At 42.3% G+C, this 21,015-nt stretch overlaps 1 protein-coding gene across 1 annotated transcript in view; it reads right to left on the bottom strand.

Annotated features, from left to right (window-relative positions):
* SLC12A4 (solute carrier family 12 member 4) overlaps positions 1-21,015 on the bottom strand; it is a 423,457-nt gene that overhangs the window by 18,491 nt on the left and 383,951 nt on the right. The window contains exons 20-22 of the mRNA XM_073550797.1: positions 19,075-19,206; positions 8,103-8,210; positions 6,937-7,121 (exon numbers count right to left, since the gene is read on the bottom strand). Of these exons, the coding sequence (XP_073406898.1) occupies positions 6,937-7,121; positions 8,103-8,210; positions 19,075-19,206 (425 nt within the window). The remainder of the gene's footprint in view (positions 1-6,936; positions 7,122-8,102; positions 8,211-19,074; positions 19,207-21,015) is intronic.

Raw genomic sequence — 21,015 nt, 5'->3', positions numbered from 1 at the left:
TCATCAGAAACTTACACATTGTTTAAAATCAAGTTTGCATGTTAATCTTTATCAGTAATCTTACAATTTTCACACAAGTCACTGGGGTCTTTTTTTAGACTCATACATTCTATCCTTTTAGGAAGTTTTTGGTACACTCCTTATCAGCAGAGGCATGGTTACAATGACAGTAAAACCCCTATACACAGTTGAGAACACAGAATCGACCATTCACAATAAGCTATGTCTTAGGCCTGTTTCACACTTCCGTTTTTGTGTCCGCCAAACGGATCCGTTTCCTTTTTTTGACGGAAACGGATGCCAACGGATCCGTTTTTAAAAAAACGGATCCGTTTTTTTGATGGATCCGCGGTAACCGTAATGGAAGTCTATGGGACAAAAAAAACGGATCCTGCAAAAAATGGCGGATCCGTTTTTTTACGGAAAACAACAGATTTTGACGGATTTGAAAAAACAGAAGTGTGAAACAGGCCTTAGCTGACCTCAAGATATTTCAGCAGAATAGATAGGGCCAGAGTCTGTTCATTGTGGCTAATGTACATGTGTTGTTTCCTGAGACAAGAAGTTAGAGTCTAAACAAGCCCCAGTGGCCAGCGTGAAAGTTTCAAGATTACCAATTTTATTTTTTTAATATTCGTATATGAAAAAATACATATTGCAAATTTTTTGTTTAATTACATGTAACACACAAACCTGATTTAAATATTTTAAAGGGAAGCCATAATCAGAAATGGACAAATCAATTTAGACAGTAATTTCAAATATGTCATTATGTGTCCATTGTATTTTTTCAGTCATGTTAGTAACCAAATGACACATTTTTCTGTGGAGTTTCGACTACTAGGAGTATATAACTTTAACGATCACAAGATGGCAGCATATAAAGCTGACAGATCAATTATACAGTAAAGTTAATTCTGAAGACTTCATCAGTGAGGCTGCTAGGACCAATTTGAATAACAAATTGGCTCCAAGAATTATTTTAAACATATGGCACCACTGATAACAATGGAAATCACATTATTCTGAAAATGCTTTAGCTGGTTTGTTTCTGCATAACAGAATATAAGGTTTATACATTATTCCCTTAGACTGTAGAATTTCCGGTTAAAAAGAACCTTCTCAAATGTGTTCAGTGCTTTAAAAAATAAAACGTCAAAGTGTGGATTTTTGATAAAGAAAAAAAGATTGTGTAATCAGTGTAGAGCATGAGTAAATTAAAGAAATTGTCATGGTCATGGATGGGCTTCTGTTGTCCTTCCTCTTAGGGTTAATTCTGTGTGGCCTCCCTTTGATTTAGAGTGGACTATATGTACCGGCCTCTGTGCGGAGATCCTCATCAGTGATACTTCCGTTCTCGGATGAGCATCTGACCCCGTATATCTGTGTGTACCGCCTGTTTCCGTATGCTTGCTTGTGTATGACCCGGTCTGTTTCCCGTCTGATATCTGCCTTCTGATTCTGTACCTTCTGTGTTACTCCTGGTTTGATCTCGGCTATGTCCCCTGACTTCCCGCTAGGTTGTTCCCCTGATACCACATTGCTCTCACTGGCTTTTGACTCCAGCTTGCTCCTTACTAGTTTGTCTTTCCCTCTGGTTACTGCGCCATTGTCTGGTCTGACCTCGGCTTGCCTGAAACTTCTCTCGTCCCCTCCGGCCCGCGCTAGCATCCCTGGGGGGGTTCGGGGTGTAACTCCACCTCCAGCCACTTCTCTGGAGGCCACGTGCTGCAGGTTCTGCTCATCTGCAGAGCGCTCACAGCTGTGGCCACACAGCGCAGCAGGAGTTCCTGGGCACCCCCAGCACATCCCTGGACACGCGCACAGACAAGTGTTGAGTCTGATGTGGTGTCTGTGACATTATCACTGACCAAAAAGTTTTTTCCCTTCTTGTGTGTGGGGTTTTCAGTGGCAGCAGTGAGTATATTATGGATCCTCTGCGCATTCTCTCAGAGCAGGTTAACAGTCTCAATCAGATGAGGAAAAAATTGTCAGTTGAGCAGAGAGCCCTGACTCAGTCTCAGCAGCAAGATCAGAGGGAGGTGGCTGATGCTGTGTAAGGGGCTTCTTTCTCTGGGGCTCGGGGGCAAGGTGCCAGTGATGTTTCCCTCATCTCTCCTGAACCGCCGACACCTTCTCTGGGGACAAAAAGAAGTTTAGAGCTTTCAGAGAGGGGTGTAAGCTGAGATTTTTGTTACAACCCCACTCGTCGGGGGACGAGAGTCAGAGGGTGGGAGTCATGATTTCTTTGTTAAGGAAGTCTCCGCAGGCTTGGGCTTTCTCTCGCTCTCCCACGGCCCTTGAAAGAATGTCAGTGGATGGATTTTTTGAGGCCCTTGGGCATATTTATGTTGAGCCTTATCGTGTGCATCTGGCTGAAGCCATGGTTATGAGTGTGATGCAGGAGAAGCACTCAGCAGAGTGGTTTTGTTCAGAATTCAGGTGTTGGGCTGCTGAAGTATCATGGAACGATGTTGCTCTCAGGGGTTTGTTCCGCAGAGGTCTGTCCGAGCGCCTGAAAGACGCATTGGCCTTACATCCCCCACCGGACTCCTTTGAGGACGCCATGATACAGGCTATCCGCATGGACCATAGGTTTCATGCTAGAGGGGTGATGCAGCTGGAAACTCCTTTGTATCCCAGTAAAAGTGATACATCCTCGAGTGCTGAACCCATAGAGGTGGGGGTCATTTCGTTCAAGGAGAAGGTAAGGAGATGCCGTAGGGAAAATCAACTGTGTTTTTATTGCAGAGCATCAGTACACTCTAAAAAGGACTGTCCTTCCTCAGCCAAGATGTCGGGAAACGTCTAGGTCTGGGTAACAGTCAAGGAAGTTACCCAGACCCTCAGGTACAATTTTTCCTCATTCAAGTTCTACTGCAGGTGGAGCTGGAGGTAGATGGCTGTCTATCCCTTACCACGGCTTTTGTTGATTGTGGCTCCACCATTAATTTGATGGACTCTCGATTGGTGACTCACTAAGATAGGGACAGTTAGGCTGGAGACTCCAGTTAAAGTTGTGGCCATTGACTCCTCTCCTCTCACCAAAAAGGGGATCCTCTTTGTCTCTGAGGTCTTCTTACTTAAGGTGGGCCCTGTGCATGTTGAAAACATAAGTTGCTTTGTTTTGGATAATCTACTTACAGGGTTGATTTTGGGAATGTCTTGGTTGCAACGTCATAACCCAGTTATTAATTGGGAAACCAGGGAAATTGTTCAGTGGGGATCAAACTGTACTAATCTATGTTGCAAATCTGTGTACTTGTCTAAACTCTCTGTATCTGTGTCATCTGTCGGTCTGGAGGGTGTTCCGGAGTACCTGAAGGACTTTGAAGACATGTTCTCCGAAAGTGAGGCTGAGGTTTTACCGCCACATCAATCTTTTGATTGTGCCATCGAGTTAATTCCTGGGGCTAAATTGCCCAAAGCTCGTTTGTTTAATCTGTCTGGTCCTGAACGCCTGGCCATGAAGGAGTATATTGCCGAGAGTCTCTGCAAGGGGCATATCTGCCCCTCCATTTTTCCTGTGGCAGCTGGCTTTTTCTTTGTTAAAGAAAAAGATGGTGGTTTGCGTCCTTGCCTCAACTTTCGGGAACTCAACAAAATTACTGTGAGAAATACGTACCCATTCCCTCTTATTCCTGATTTGTGTAACCAATTGTCTGGGGCTAGATGGTTTTCAAAATTAGATTTACGGGGAGCCTATAACTTGTTAAGGGTTCGAGAAGGGGACGGGTGGAAGACAGCGTTTTTCACTTCTGAGGAGCTTTTTGAATACTTTGGTATGCCCTTCGGTCTGACGAATGCCCCAGCCATTTTTCATAATTTTATTAATGTGGTGTTTTCGAACCTGATAGGTCATTTTGTGGTAATCTACCTCAACGACATCTTGGTTTAGTCCTCAGATAGTCAAACCCATTTGCAACATTTGCGTACTGTCCTTCAGAGACTCAGGGAAAACCAGCTTTTCTCAAAATTGGAAAAATGTTCATTTTTTGTACAGGAGTGGTCATTTTTGGGTTTGTTTCGAATGAGGGCTTTTGCATGGATCCCAAGAAGGTGCAGGCTATCGTTGATTGGGTTCAACCCCGAGACTTGAAAGGGTTGCAACGCTTCTTGGGATTCGCAAACTACTATCGAATATTCATCAAGGATTTTTCACAGGTGGTTAATGCCTTTTACCGACCTCACACTAAAAGGAGTGGATGTAAAAATTGGTCTACATCTGCTCTAGAATCTGGATCCGTCTATACCTTTTATTGATGCTTCTGAGGTGGGGGTGGGAGCAGTTTTGTCTCAGGGACCCGCCACTGACCAATCTCAAACCATGTGCCTTCTTTTCCAAAAAGTTCTCTTCAGCAGAGAGAAATTATGCTGGGCAATAGAGAACTTCGTGCGGTCAAGTTGGCGTTTGAAGAATGGAGGCATTTTTTGGAGGGGGCGGCCCATCCTATCACTGTGGTTAATGATCATAAAAATTTAGCCTACATCGAGTCTGCCAAAAGATTGACTCCCAGGCAGGCTCGGTGGTCATTTTTTTTTTTTTTTTCGGTTTCAATTCTCCATTACCTTTCGCCCCGGATCTAAAAAATGTCAAAGCCGATGCATTGGCCCGAAGCTTTGATCCTGTGTCCCCTCCCGAGCCTCCATCCTCAATTCTTCAACCTCCCGGGGTGGCTGTGGACGATATCTCATCTGAGTTTGAACGAGAGATTTTTGAGGCCCAGTCTCTGGCTCCTAGTTCTAAGCCAGTTGATAAATTGCTTGTCCCGGAACATTTTCGTCTTAGGCTGCTCCGGGAGTTCCACGAATCTGTGTTGTGTGCTCATCAGGGGATTAAAGCCACTCGGGAGGCAGTCGCAAGTGTTTTTTGGTGGCCCTCACTGGTTACGGATATCAAAAAATTTGTGTCTGCATTTGTGGGGTTTGTGCCCGTTCCAAGAACTCTCATGGCCGGCCGGTTGGGGAAATGGTGCCTTTGCCAGTTCCGGATAGACCAGGGACTCATCTGTCCATAGATTTGATCACCAAGCTCCCTCCTTCCAGGGGCCACCCTGTGGTGTGGGTGGTGGTGGACAGATTTTCTAAACAAGCTCATTTTGTATCCTTGCCCGCATTGCCCTCAGCAAAAACCTTATCCAGGCTGTTTGTGCAACTTGTGGTGCATCTGCATGGGGTGCCTATGAATGTGGTGTCTGACAGAGGTGTGCAGTTCATGGCTAAGTTTTCGAGGGCATTCTGTAAAAAATTGGGGGTTTCTTTGTTCTTTTCTTCTGCTTTTCATCCTGAGTCTAATGGGCAGACCAAACGTAATAATCAGTGCCTGGAGCAGATTTTGCGGTGTTTGGCCTCTACCAGGCAGGAAGACTGGTATGATGTTTTACCTTTGGCTGAGTTTGCTCTCAACAGTCGTGTGAGTCAGACCACTGGTATCTCCCCGTTCCTGGTCAACTATGGATTTAGTCCACATTTTGTTGAGTTTTTGCGCTTGGATTCTGGTTGTCCTGGGGCTGAGGGTACTGTGCAGCATTTGAAGGTTCTGTCGACTGAGGTTCGTCGAAACATAACCAAGGCTCAATGGAGGTACAAGTTATTTGCAGATAAGAAAAGGGTGTCAGGTCCTTCTTTCCAGGTAGGAGAGAAGGTATGGTTTGTCCACCCGTAATATAAAATAAAGCTCAAAATTCCCTGTGCCAAGCTAGGTCCAAAATTCATTGGCCCGTATGAAACTGTGGAAATTATTAACCCGGTGGCCTGTAGGATATGTCTCCCGACTTCTTTTTTTAAATTTCCAACGTTTTTCACAAGTTCCTTTTGAAACTTTTGGGTACTGTTGAGGAACTTTGGGGACCGCTATTCCCCCGGTATTGGTAGAGGGTCACATGGAATACAAGGTGGGATGCATTATTGATTCCCAATGGGTGCGCTGTACCTTGCAGTATTTGGTACACTGGAGGGGGTATGGTCCAGAGGATCGCTCATGAGTTCCGGCCCGTTCTGTACATGCTGATCGTCTGGTTCAGGTATTTCATGCCAGACATCCTGAGAAGCCTTGGGGTCTAGTGGCCCCCCATTAAGAGAGGTCTGTTTCCCGTCTGATATCTACCTTCTGATTCTGTACCTTCTGTGTCACTCCTGGTTTGATCTCAGCTACGTCCACTGACTTCCCGCTAGGTTGTTCCCGATACCACATTGCTCTCTGGCTTTTGACCCTGGCTTGCTGCTTACTACGCTATTTGTCTTTCCCTCTGGTTACCACGATGTCCTCTGGTCTGACCTTGGCTTGCCTGACACTTGCCTCGTCCCCTCCGGTCTGCGCTAGCGTCCCCGGGGAGTTCGGGGCGTGACACCGACTCCAGCCACTTCCCCGGTGGTCACATGCTGCAGGTCATGCTCACCTGCAGCGTGCTCACAGCTGTGGTGACACAGCACAGCAGGAGGTCCCGGGCACCCCAGCACGTCCCCGGACACGCGCACAGACAAGTGGTGAGTCTGATGCGGTGTCCATGACAGAAATAAAAGGATCACACCACATTATCTGAATACCATCTGGAAACTACCTGTCATGGTCACTATTTGTATATGTCAATAAAGAATACAAGAACAAAAAAAAAACTTTATGCATGCGTGTATTGTTTTCAATGCTATGTAGAAGCCTATAGGTATGCCTTGTTTTGCTCTGTCATCAATACATTTCCTAAGTAAAACAAATACTTCACAATTGTATTCTTGCCTGTGCTTTCCCTTCTATAACTTGTAGTACTAGAGTAAGAGCAATTGGGTATAATGTTGAGCATGTTGCTATAGAATATTCCATGGCCCTGTGAGTTACTAATGGATAACCCAAGGAAAACTCAAAGAAAACGTAGTGCTATGACAGCACAGCTCTGCAAATTCACTTTAAAACACAAACAAATGCAGCATGATCTCACATACGGTTTTATGTTGGCAAGATCCCTGAAGTGTTCAGATGATTTATTTTTTCCTCCCATCTCAGTATTGTGTTTCTCCTTTGTCCAAGTCATGTGCATTTTCTCTGGCTCCATTTCAATTTCTTCTTCTTCATCAGAATATAAGCTATCCAAGCGAATGATCGAATGTCTATCCTTTATTATCTGCGCCTAAAATATGTGAGAGAAAAAAACATTTCCAGTCAAACAAAGCAGACAAAAAAAACAAACTACCGTAATCAAATCTTTATCTTTCTCTTTCCATCCCCATCCACTTAGGTAGTTCTCTCCAAGCTTCCATCTAGCAAGTAGTCTCCTTCCGTCCACTCTTCTACCTAGCAATCTCCATCTGTCAACTGAGGTAGCAATCTCCATAACTGTGTAGCTAGCAATCTCCATTCATCCGTCCATCTGGCTATAAATCCATATCGGTCCATCCATCTGGCTAGCCATCAAAAATGTATGGCCCAGTTTCATTATTTGCAGGTTTTTCCCCCCTCTGCCTCCAAATATTCTTTAAACTCCATCTATCCATCTTTATTTTAACTACATGATCATCCTTTTCCAATTATCAATCCAGACATCTAACCATATGGTTAACTAAAAAAATAAATAAATAAATGAAGCCGCATTTCCATGCTTGGAAGTGATGCCTCATTTTTTGGATGTATTTGAATGTGCCCTTGGCCAGTGGCCTTTGTAGGTTTTGTAACAATACATGTGGTGCTGCTACATTAAATTTCTAAATCCATCTAGTTAGTGATCTCCATCAATCCATATTCATAACTCCATCTATCTATCCATCTATCTATCTCAATCCATTCATCTATATCTACCCATCATTAGCTCTTTCTAGAGTGGCAAATAGAGAGATACGATTTGTTGAAAGAGGGAGGGTTGAAATTTTGTCTGGTCTGGAGAACTTTTTTTTTAAGCTAGGATGAAAAATTAGAATTGTATTGCTCGATATAGTTATTTTTAGGGTCTAAATTTAGGGGATTCATTTAGCAGTCTGATTTGTGATTCAGTTTTACACAGGAAGCTGGTTTGGAGTATAAATAAAATTAGGTGTATGATCTGAGGACCAAATTATTTTATGGATTGTGTCTGTAATCTATTTTTTTTATAGACCGATGTAACAGTCTAACTCACCTCACGATCTCTCTCCGTCTTTGTCAAGCGCATTTGTCTAAGCATCTGAGAGCGTTGTTCCATCATTAGCGTTCGTTCATAAGTGTATGCAGAAATATCACTATTGTGCTTAAAAAAATGGAAAATTTTAGATATTATTAAGTTTTTAGTACTTTTTCATGCTTAACTGGATAAACAGTGTAATAGGAGCTGTAGAGTGGAATAAAACATTTTTTTAAAATTTGTCACTTCATTGCAGAGATGCAAGCATCAAAGTATTTCACACCCAATGAGTTAACTTTTGTTGAGTCCAAGTGGATGTCATCAGGTACTCAGGGGGTGAGGGGGGTATGTACTTCCTCCTCCTGTACCATGCTGACCAATCATAAGGTATTCAGCAACACATCAGAAAATCCATCCACCCGCTTGTACTTAACAAAACTTATCAGACAGTTTTACTGGGTGAGTGTACATCTCCTCTTCTCCCTGTATTATGTTGTCCAATCAGAAGCAGACAGCAACACACTGGAGATATAACATGCCCCCACAATAGCTTACAGCTGTTTTCTCAGTGTATAAGACTTAATCACACATTTGTGTGCTGAACTCTGTCTGCAGTGAAAGCAGTGTGTTTTGGGCAACTCTTGTATGGGACAGAGTGAAACCCTTCTCTGATCTCACTGCATGTAGGAGGAGAACTGATTGTAGAAGTGTTGGTAATGTGACACAGCTAAACTGCACTATGTTGTCCCTCCTCCCACAGGAATCTTATCTGAAAGGTGTTAATCATCTGTACTTTCCAATCCTCAAGAAAGAGGTCAGAGCAAATGGCTGTATCATTACATCTCACACACTGAGGAACCTGCTGTAAGATATGGTGTGGGTGTGTGTTCTCTTTCAGCATGCTTATGATTGGTCAGTATCGTACAGGAGGAAGAAGTACATTTTCCCTATGAAAATTACCTGATAAAACCTGCATGGACTTAACAAAAGCTAACTCACTCAGTGTCAAACACTTTGATTGCTAATATGTCTGCAACAAAGAGGCGAAATTAAAAAAAAAAGTTGTTTTATTCAGTTCTAGAGCCACTGTTATATTGTGTGTCCAGCTCAATTTGGAAAAATTAACCACAGAAGCTTACATGTACTACTGGTATCAGTAAAAAAAATATGTAGAATAATAAACACATTTAAAGGTTTTCACAGCATAGTTCACAAATACATTAGTGTTCAAAATAATCGCAGTTGGTTAAAAAACATAAGTTAATCACAAAATCTTTATACTAGTTTATATTTCCATGCATTTGGAACATTGCACACTTTTTTCAAAGTCCAAACATGAAGCGAAATGTATATAATTTTTAAGTATTTTCCAGAAAATAACAAAAAATGAATTGGGCTGTTCAAAAAATAGCAGTGTTTGCATTTGTCTTAACAACCCCACAATATGTACTTTTTTATGACGATTTAGAATTCCTGTGAATCAATAACCTAATATTTAGTTGTATACTCAACTAAACATTAGAACTGCTTCACATCTATGTTGCACAGAGTCAACCAACTTCTGGCACCGGTCAACTGTTATTCCAGTCCAGGATGCTTTGACTACATCCTACAATTTTTTAAGCATTTGTCGGCTCTGCCTCAGAAATGGCATTTTTTTAATCTCACCCCACAAGTGTTTTCCAGATTGAGGACTGGGGATTGGGCTAGCCATTCCATAACCTCAATTTTGTTGGACTGGAGCCAAGATTATGCTCGTTTACTGGTGTGTTTAGGGACGCTGTCTTGTTGAAACACCCATTTCAAGGGCATATCCTCTTCTGCGTAAGGCAACATGACTTCAAGTATTTTAATATATGCAAATTGATCCATGATACCTGGTATGCGATATATAGGTCCCGCACCATAGTAAGAGAAATATAGCCATATGATGATGTTTGAACCACCATGCTTCACAGTCTGCAGAGTGTGTTGTGGCTTGAATGCAGAGTTTGGGGGTTGTCTGATGAACTGTCTACCCAAAAAGAACAATTTTACTTCCATCAGTCCACAAAATGTTTCTCCATTCCTCTTTAGGCCAGTTGATGTGTCATTTGGAAAATTGTATCAGCTTCAGTACATGTCTTTTTTTTTTTTTTTGGGGGGGGGGGGGGGGACTTCTTGCTAAGAGATTAGTGTTGTGCATTTTCGGAGGGTCCGTAATTCCCTCATCCATTGGAGGGAACACGAATCAGAGGAGAGATCCTGGGTCCCTGATCAAGATGTGAAGGCTGATCAGTTAGTCAGGGCCTTCCATGTAAAATTTCCTGGGAAGCCTGGGGGTCCGGTGGCCCCCCATAGAAGAGGGGTCCTGTCATGGTTCCACCCCTCATTGTGTTTGGGATGCAGTTACTGACAGCTTGGCCATCCAACCTGGTACAGGGGCGTGTTGATTGACAGCTCAACTATCCAATGTGAGACTGGGAGGTGTCGGCTGCCTCCAAGTGCTCATTATCACAGGTGATTGCCATGCTACTTGACTGAGCTGTTTCTCCTAGACGTACATTCAGCTAGTGAGGTTTGTGCTCTCTGTGCTTTGAGTTCTGTATGCTTGATCTTTTGTTGCCTGACCTTGGACTTCGTTCTGACCATTTGTCTGTTTAACCCCTCCTGCTCTGATCCGATATTCTCCTGGTATTCTGACCTCAGAATGTTATCTGAGCATGTTTTTGTCTCTTCCTTCTGTTTATGACATATCCTCCTGGCTTCTGACCTTGGACTCCTTGACTATTCTGACTGATGGCTTGGCCATGAGAAGGGACTAGCATCACACATAGTATCCAATTCAACCATGTACCAGTTTCTACTAATAATGAACTTTTTTTTTCTGCAAATGGGCTATATTTGAATGAGAATACAAATGTCTTATTCTAAGTTTGAATTCCCTTTTTGTTGTTTTTCCTTTAATTTTATTTATTTTAAAAGGAGATGATTTTAGTTTAGATTTAACCATTTCTACTGCCTCTTTGACCTCCTGTTCTGGGTAGACTCTTTTACATAGTCTATCTTCTTATTTTCTGCAACAATTACATCAGGAAAGTCAATTCCCTTCTACCCCCATATGGCAGTAAAATATATATTACAGTTATTATTGCTATATATGTTATAAAGTTATAGAACTCTCCCATGTCAACCTACCACACCTTGACCACATCATCTATGTATCTTTGATTCATTTGTAATCTCAGAAGAATGGATTAATTACAGAGTAAATTTAATCCTTTATGAAAGACTCCAAGACAGAAAATGAAATTTCCATAGTATTCACTCTTTGGTGTTGTATCCAAGAGCATCTTAATTGTCTGTATACCAAGTTCTTGTGGAATCCGAGTGTAAAGACTTTCAAAATCTATGCTAGTTAACTGAAAGCCTTCTCTCTACATCATTGAATTGGATACTAGATTAACAGAAGTCGATCAACATAGATCCTTAATTTCTTTTAGAAGGACAAAAAAATATAAACGATCATTTGCTACAAAGTAGGGTAGAGGAGAAAAAAACTGCATAGTTACAGGACATTGTTCTCATTTTAAATATGCTAATTGCTAATGTCCTGGGATTTGAAGGGAAAGAACATTAAATCTCAGGGTATGTGCACACGATTAGTAAATGCTGCTGGTTGGACGCTGCGTACTTGTGCAGCGTCCAACCTGCAGCATCCAGATGTTGCAGCATCAAAAATGTCTGTAAAAAGCTGTAGAATTAATGGTGCTATATAAATAAGTAAATAATTTATTACAGCAAAATGAATGGGATTTCAAGAAATCCCATGTCCACTATGCATCCAGAGACGCCTGCGGAAAACCCACGGAGACGGATATGCGGCGCATCTTTCCATGCCCGCAGCATTTAAATTTCTCTCGCGGAGACGCAAGAGAAATTTCCCCCACAGAATGTATTGGACGCTGTGAATCCACATGGTTCAGTGAACACACAATCATTAACCCCAGGTGTGCAGGTCAGAGCCAGCACTGGGATCAAGACATTAACCCCTGGCGTGCAGGTCAAAACCTGCACTGGAATCATGACACTACTATTTAATACTGTTTAGTATTATATGAGTTTCAGTCTGCAGCAAGTGTTATATTGCCAGTAGAGCACTGTTAAAAAACAAAAAGTAACCAGGAAATTTCTGCTCAGAGTGTGCACTTAGATGAAGCACATTTCAGAAATTTCATGAGGGCGATAATAGGACTCTTACATTTTCAGGAATTGAGCGAATAATGGGAGGGAGGAATCCAGAGGTTATGGGCATACATTCCTTTTACAAAGAGAGGCACATTGGATTACATGCACCGATGCGTTTTACGTTCTAGCTTTGAATGAATACAATGATTTGAGAGCGTTCCTGTGAAATTAAGATATGCTCTAAAGAACCTTCTGTTTAACCCTATGAATAGCTTTTTTTTTTAATTTGTATTGCTTATGCATATGCACTCTCTTAATTTTAGAGGAGCATATACTACTCTCATAAGTGAATGTAACACATATGTTACCTCCTACAATGTTAGAATTGGAATGGACCTCAAGGGTAATCTGTCCAACCCCCTGCTGAATGCAGGATTCTCTAAACCATGTCATACTCATACAGATGTCTGTCCAGCCTGTTACACCTGGTAGTAGAACCTGCTGGGCACAAAACAGCTGTTTTCTGTGCTCTGTAGTGTTTCAATTGCTACCAAGCTGTTATATTACTTGTGAGGAGTAAAGTCTACTGAAGTTAGTATTATCTAACACAGGTGAGTGCTGCATATTAACTCGCTCTTCTTATATTTGACTTTGATCTCTTTATGCACCTTGCTGAGAACCTCCTTAGTGTATGGGGAAGAATGTTGTTTTTTGGCTAAATGCTGAAACTAACCCTTTTTATGCTGAGTATAAAATTATTATATGAGTGATGACTAGAAATTCAGAGATCTGAAGCCAGTCCAGTAAATGGGTGTTTAAGTGTGCCCATCATTGGGCTGAGGTGCCTAGGGACCACTAGTAAAACTGATATTACCTGACCCTCATTGCAAACCTCTGTGCCAATACACTTCATACATATCAGTGCAGCCAATTATCCACTGAATGTAAAGGGTGGGAATTGTTGGATCCCCAATCACTGTATAGCGTATGTAGTGTCCACATTGTGGATGAAAATTGTCAATATTCACCATTATCCGAAAAGGTTATTGCTTTTAAATTGATAATTATGGTTTAAAGTTTTGGTAAGTTCCCATTAAAAATGCTGCAGGTGAACTCACGCTTAACAAAAATGGAACATAATCTGAAGAAATCTACAACTCCGTTCAAACCCAGAAGGTCTACACATATCAGGGAACTTACAGTTCTCTAAAGGGATGGAAACGGATGACTGGAATTTGTTAATGATTTATTTTAGTTTGCAGAAAGGAGAGAGAACACAGAGTGTTCTTTCATTTATTTTCCAACATTTTTCCAGCTTTCTTGCCATTGCCTTGGGCTGTGCTTGTCCTGGGAGCCCTTAGGCCGGTTTAACATTTGCGGTTGTGTCCACAGCATTTCTGACGCATACATCCGCATAAGTCGTGTTTTCCTATCTTTAATCCCTTAGTGACAGAGCCATTTTACAGCTAAATGACCAGGAAAATTTTTACAATTCTGACCACTGTCACTTTATGAGGTTATAACTCTGGAACGCATTAACGGATCCCGCTGATTCTGAGAATGTTTTTTCGTGACATATTGTACTTCATGTTAGTGGTAAAATTTATTCGATATGTCTTGTGTTTATTTATGAAAAAAATGGAAATATGGCGAAAATTTTGAAAATTTTGCAATTTTAAAACTTTAAATTTTTATGCCCTTAAATCAGAGAGATGTGTCACATAAATTTCTTAATAAATAACATTTCCCACATGTCTACTTTACATCAGCACAATTTAGGAAACAAAATGTTTTTTTTGTTAGGAAGTTATAAGGGTTAAAAGTTGACCAGCGATTTCTCATTTTTACAACAAAATTTACATTTTTTTTTAGGGATCACATCATATTTAAAGTCATTTTGAGGGGTGTACATGACAGAAAAAACCCAAAAGTGACACCATTCTAAAAACTAGACCCCTCAAGGTGCTCAAAACCACATTCAAGAAGTTTATTAACTCTATGTGCTTCACAGGAACTAAAGCAATGTGGAAGGAAAAAATTAACATTTAACTTTTTTTTGCAAAAAATTTACTTCAGAACCAATTTTTTTTTATTTTCACAAGTGGTAAAAGAGAAAATAAACCACAAAATTTGTTGTGCAATATCTCCTGAATACGCCAATACCCCATATGTGGGCCTAAACCACTTTTTCAGCGCACGGCAGAGCTCGCAAGGGAAGGAGCGCCGTTTTACTTTTTCAACGCAGAATTGGCTGCAATTGAGATCAGATGCCATGTTGCGTTCGGAGAGCCCCTAATGTTCCTAAACAGTGGAAACCCTAACAAATGACTCCATTTTGGAAACTAGACCCCTTAAGGAACCTATCTAGATGTGTGGTGAGCACTTTGAACTTTCAAGTGCTTCACAGAAGTTTATAAAGTAGAGCCGTGAAAATAAAAAATCATTTTTTTTCCCACAAAAATGATATTTTCGCCACCAAATTTTTATTTTTACAAGGGTAACAGGAGAAATCATACCCCCACAGTTGTTGTGCTTTTTGTCCTGAGTACGCTGATACCCCATATGTGGGGGTAAACCACTGTTTGGGCGCACGGCAGAGCTCAGAAGGGAAGGAGTACCGTTTGACTTTTTCAATGCAGAATTGACTGGAATTGAGATTGGACGTCATGTCGCTTTTGGAGAGTCCCTGATGTGCCTAAACAGTGAAAAAAAACCACAAGTGACACCATTTTGAGAACTAGACCCCTGAAGGAGCTTATCTAGATATGTGGTGAGCACTTTGAACCCCCAAGTGCTTCATAGAAGTTTATAACGCAGAGCAGTGAAAATAAAAAATCACTTTTTTTCCTCAAAAATGATTTTTTGGCCCGCTATGTTTTATTTTATCAAGGGTAACAGGAGAAATTGGACCATAAAAGTTGTTGTTCAATTTGTTCTGAGTACGCGGATACCCCATATGTGGGGGTAAACCACTGTTTGGGCGCATGGGAGAGCTCGGAAGGGAAGGAGTGCCATTTTGGAATGCAGACTTTGATGGAATTGTCTGTGGGCATCATGTTGCGTTTGCAGAGCCCCTGATGTACCTAAACAGTGGAAACTCCCGACAAGTGACCCCATTTTGGAAACTAGACCCCCCAAGTAGCTTATCTAGATGTGTGGTGAGCACATTGAACCCCCAAGTGCTTAACAGAAGTTTATAACGCAGAGCCGTGAAAATAAAAAGTATTTTTTATTTCCACAAAAGTGATTTTTAGCCCCCAATTTTTAGACCCCCAAAGTTGGTAAATAGAGGAAACCCCTCAATTATTGCTCCAACCCTAACCCCAACACACCCCTAATCCCAACCCTAATACCTAATCCTAATTCACCCTAACCCTAATTCTAACCCTAGCCCTAGACCTAACCTTAACCCTAACCCTAGCGGAAAAATGAAAAAAAAATATTTTCTTTATTTCATTATGTTTGCCTAACTAAGGGGGTGATAAACGGGGGGGGGGGGGTGATTTACTATTCTTTTTATTTTGATCACTATGCTAGTTTATCATAGTGATCAAAATGAATGAATGAAATCTGCCAGCCGGAGCCTGCAGATCCCCGGCGGGCGCACTGCGCACGTGCCCGCCATTTTCTCCGGATCCAAGATGGCGGCGCCCACCGGAGGACGCCGGCGGGACACAGGACCACCGAGAGGGGACCCTGGACCACGGAGAGGTATCAGGAGGGGGATTGGGGACCCTCTTTCTCTCTCCTCTGATGTGTGATCACATCAGAGGAAAGAGAAATTAAATGCAAAATCGCGGCTTTTTTTGCGGTCGCCGTTATAGTGTTAATAACGGCGATTGCAAAAGCGGGGTTGGCAAAAACCGACCCGATTCATGTTCTCTGGGGTCTCGGCTACCCCCTGCAGCCGAGACCCCAGAGAAAATCTGACACTGGGGGGTGCTATTTACTTACTCCACAGCGCCGTGAATTCACGGCGCTGTGGTTTAACTACCCTTAATTACTGCCATTAAAAGGCGTATCGGCGGTCGTTAAGGAGTTAACGTTGTGGACGCAGGTACATGCATTTATATGTGTTCGACCGCGTTTGTTTAAGCATGCGTCGTTTCGGGTTATGCGGTGGGGCGCGGCTAATGCAACATGTTATTTTGGAGGTGGCAAATTGCCGCCGCCAAACGCATGTGGACGCTTGCGTAAGGAATGCGTCTAAACAATGCATTATATGTCTATGGGACAGTTTATGGGAACGCATGTGTACGCAAGCACATGCGTTCGCTTGCGTTTGCATGTGTTTTTCTGAGTAAACATATCTAGAAACTCATTTTAGCCTCCTCCCCACACAAAGATGTATAAAAAGAGGGTGTGGGCACTGGAAGTCCATTACTCTCAAGCCTCTGGAACAGACTGCAAGACTAAAGACATCTGTGTAGGCACTGAATTAACAAAAATGTGAGTATACAAGCTAATATCTGTGTGTGTGTTTTTCTCCCTGCAGTCTGTAATCATTTCTGTCTCTGTCTTGCAGCATTCATCACCATGACCTCAAGCCCAGAACACACCGGACAGGACTCTGAAGTGAGTACCTTTGCAACTGATTGGTAACTATCACTATACATATGTGGCAAAATCATGTATTTTCTTTTACAGAACACTTCAACAAGTGCAGAGGAGCAGGAGCAGCAGAGGTGGCAAGACGGCATGTTTCTTTTTTGTGCAGAATAGAGTTGCCTTGTGGGACACCCAGAAGCGAGACCACTCGGACATGGTGGTGATTCGGCGACTGTGGAATGAGGTGGCCCAAGCGCTCATGGATGACTGGGACAACGCTACACCACGAGTCAGAAAGGAATTTTGTAAGTATTGCAATGTGGTCTGACGTGGCAGTGAACCTCTAAAGGACGGGATCACACAACCATGTGTGATGCGATAAACTCCTGCGCGTTTCTCGCATCACACACGGTTGTGTGATCCCGGCCTAAAGTGCATGGTTTTACCCTTTTGTTTTCCCCCTTGACTGTGCCAAATTTTGTGGCTGTAGCTGCAACGGTGCGGATGCCAATCCCGGACATACACACACACATACATACATTCATACACACACACTTGAGCTTTATATATCTAACTAGCTGAAGAGCCCGGCGCTGCCCGGGCATAGTAACTAACTGTGGTTAGTTATAACAAATTATAATTATCCTCCATCCCATAGTCCCTTGCCCATATAACCATCATACATATCCATGATCCCATAGGCCCGTGCCCATATACCCATCATACATATCCTCCATCCCATAGTCGAGTGCCCATATACCCATCATACATATTCTCCATCCCATAGTCCCATGCCCATATACCCATCATACATATTCTCCATCCCATAGTCCCATGCCCATATACCCATCATACATATTCGCTATCCCATAGTCGAGTGCCCATATACCCATCACACATCCTTCATCTCATAGTCCCATGCCCATATACCCATCATATATATCCTCCATCCCATAGTCCCATGCCCATATACCCATCATAAATATCTGCCATCCCATAGTCCCGTGCCCATATTCCCGTCATACATATCATCCATCCCATAGTCCAGTGCCCATATACCCATCACACATCCTCCATCCCATAGTCCCGTGCCCATATACCCGCCATACATATCCTCCATCCCATAGTCCAGTGCCCATATACCCATCACACATCCTCCATACCATAGTCGAGTGCCCATATACCCATCATACATATTCGCCATCCCATAGTCGAGTGCCCATATAACCATCATACATATCCTCCATCCCATAGTCCCATGCCCATATACCCATCACACATCCTCCATCCCATAGGCCCATGCCCATATACCCATCATACATATCCTCCATCCCATAGTCCCGTGCCCATATACCCGTCATACATATCCTCCATCCCATAGTCGAGTGCTCATATACCCATCACACATCCTCCATACCATAGTCAACCATTATGACATCATAATGAGCGGCGGGGCTTGCAACCTATGATGACATCAGCGTCGCCATGGCAACCATTATGATATCTTAATGAGGGGCGGGGCTTGATACACACACTTTTTCCCCATTATGTAGATAGGGGCAAAATTGTTTGGTGAATTGGAACGCGCGGGGTTAAAATTTCGCCTCACAACATAGCCTAAGACACTCTCGGGGTCCAGACGTGTGACTGTGCCACATCCTTCATCTCATAGTCCCATGCCCATATACCCATCATACATATCCTCCATCCCAATAGTCGAGTGCCCACATTCCCATCACACATCCTCCATCCCATAGTCCCGTGCCCATATACCAATCACACATCCTCCATCCCATAGTCCCGTGCCCATATACCCATCATTCATATCCTCCATCCCATAGTCCCATCATACATATTCTCCATCCCATAGTCGAGTGCCCATATACCCATCACACATCCTGCATCCCATAGTCCCATGCCCATATACCCATCACGTATCCTCCATCCCATAGTCCCATGCCCATATACCCATCATACATATTCTCCATCCCATAGTCCCATGCCCATATACCCATCATACATATTTATCCTACTGATGTCTCAATGAATTTTACTTTTATTGGTATCTATTTTTATTTTTGAAATTTACCAATAGCTGCTGCATTTCCCACCCTAGACTTATACTCGAGTCAATAAGTTTTCTCAGTTTTTTTGTGGCAAAATTAGGGGCCTCGGCTTATACTCGAGTATATACCGTAAGCAAAAAAAATGTGCAATTCCAGGTCCAAATCCCGCCCCACCACTTAGTTTAGAAGAAAATTTGTCATCATCTTACCATTTCAACTACTTCCACCTCAGCTTCTATTCTTAGATGATAAAGGAAGGTTGCAAGATCTTTCTTCATTTGGATACTGTTGTCATCCATTTGAGCTACAGTAAAAATTCTCATTCTACACTTTTTCCAAACCTGATAATATAAAACAAAAACACAAAAAAAACATTTTCTTATAAATGCATCAAATCAAAACAGGAAAGATATATATCTTTCTACCATGTTAGCCAGTAGATAGAAAAAATATTTAGAATTGTGTATCTTCAGTGGTTGATACCTTTTAATGCCTAACTGAAAAAATGGTAACTAACACATTGCAAGCTTTTGAGACTACTCCGGTCTCTTCATCAGGCTAGACTAATACAACATCTGAAGAATCACATATTTATATACAAAACAGCACAGAAATAACGCAATAGATAAGGCTGGTTTCACATTTGCGTTTTTTTGCGCTGGAAAAAAACGCATACGTGCGCATGCGTTTTTTCCCCTATATTTAACATGGGTGCGCATACCTGCGCGCTGGTAAGCGCACGTATGCGATTTTCATGCGCTGCGTTTTTTTGGGGTGTGCGTTTGTATTTTCCAGACGCAGCATGTTGCATTTTTTGGCCCTGCAAAAAAGCGCATGCGCACGTATGCGCACGTTTTGCGCTAAAAATGGCCATTATAGCCTATGGATGCGCATACGTGCGCACTGGCATGCTCATGTATGCGTTTTTTTGCACATGCGTTTTTTTTGTTAACCATGGAATTTAGGGGTTTGGGTTAGAGTTAGGGTTAGTTAAGGGGGTTTAGGGTTAGGGTTAGGGTCAGGGTTAGGGTTGGGGTTAGGGTTAAGTATGGTTTGGTTAAGGGTTAGGGTCAGGGTTAGGGTCAGGGTTAGGGTTAGGGTCAGGGTTAGGGTCAGGGTTAGTTAGGGTTTGGGTTAGGGTTAAGTATGGTTTGGTTAAGGGTTAGGGTCAGGGTTAGGGTTAGGGTCAGGGTTAGGGTTAGTTAGGGTTTAGGGTTTGGGTTAGGGTTAAGTATGGTTTGGTTAAGGGTTAGGGTCAGGGTTAGGGTCAGGGTTAGGGTTAAGGGTTAGGGTCAGGGTTAGGGTTAGTAAAGTCATGGTTTGGGTTAGTGTGAGGGGCCACCTAATGTTGGAAAAAAACGCAAACGCGGTAAAAACGCACTAAAAACGCATACAAACGCATAAAAACGCTGCGTTTTTTTCATGCATGCTCATAAAAATGCTTGAAAAAAAAGCAGCAGTTGTATGCTTTTGTATGCGTTTTTTCAATGCGTTTTTTTGCGGGAAAAACGCGCTGCAAAAAAAAGCAAGTGTGAAACTAGCCTTAGAAAAGTGAAGTGAAGCAGAATTGTCATTATGGGAGAGGGATAAACAAATATTGGAACAGTTCTTAGATAAGGAGTGTGAAAGTTATATTGTCCTCTGATTGGTGTCTGGTTCTGTGTTGTGTGATGCCCCCAGAAGGTATGAAGAGCAAATTCCTTAAATGATGTAAAAGACATAAATCTATGCGACACATTCATTCCTGCATTGAGTGTGTCAAAGGTTGTCATAAATTTATACTCCAAGACACTCTTGTCTCTCTGAGACTTGAAGTTACCTTTTAATACAATTAATTTAATTAACCACTGCAGCCACCAGGTACCTGTTCAGATCAAGAGTCCCGCACATGTAAATTCATGCTATTTGCCTCAAACAGGGAAAGGAAGGGTGCTCAATCCAGAAAGTAGTATGCAACATCCAAAGACAGAAGAAAAGGGATGGCACTCACCGTCCTTAAAATCCAAACTTTATTGTAGCATAAAAATCTTCAGCAGGGGAGCAATGCTCCTTGTTCACATTGCTCCCCTGCTGAAGATTTTTATGCTACAATAAAGTTTGGACTTTAAGGAGGGTGAGTGCCATCCCCTTTTCTTCTGCCTTTGGATATT

This window comes from Dendrobates tinctorius, unplaced genomic scaffold, assembly GCF_039654945.1.
Source record: "Dendrobates tinctorius isolate UK_male_01 unplaced genomic scaffold, ASM3965494v1 ptg000170l, whole genome shotgun sequence".
In the NCBI taxonomy this organism is placed as follows: domain Eukaryota; kingdom Metazoa; phylum Chordata; class Amphibia; order Anura; family Dendrobatidae; genus Dendrobates; species Dendrobates tinctorius.
The sequence above is the reverse complement of the archived record's forward strand: the minus strand, read 5'-3'. Positions and strand labels throughout refer to the sequence as shown.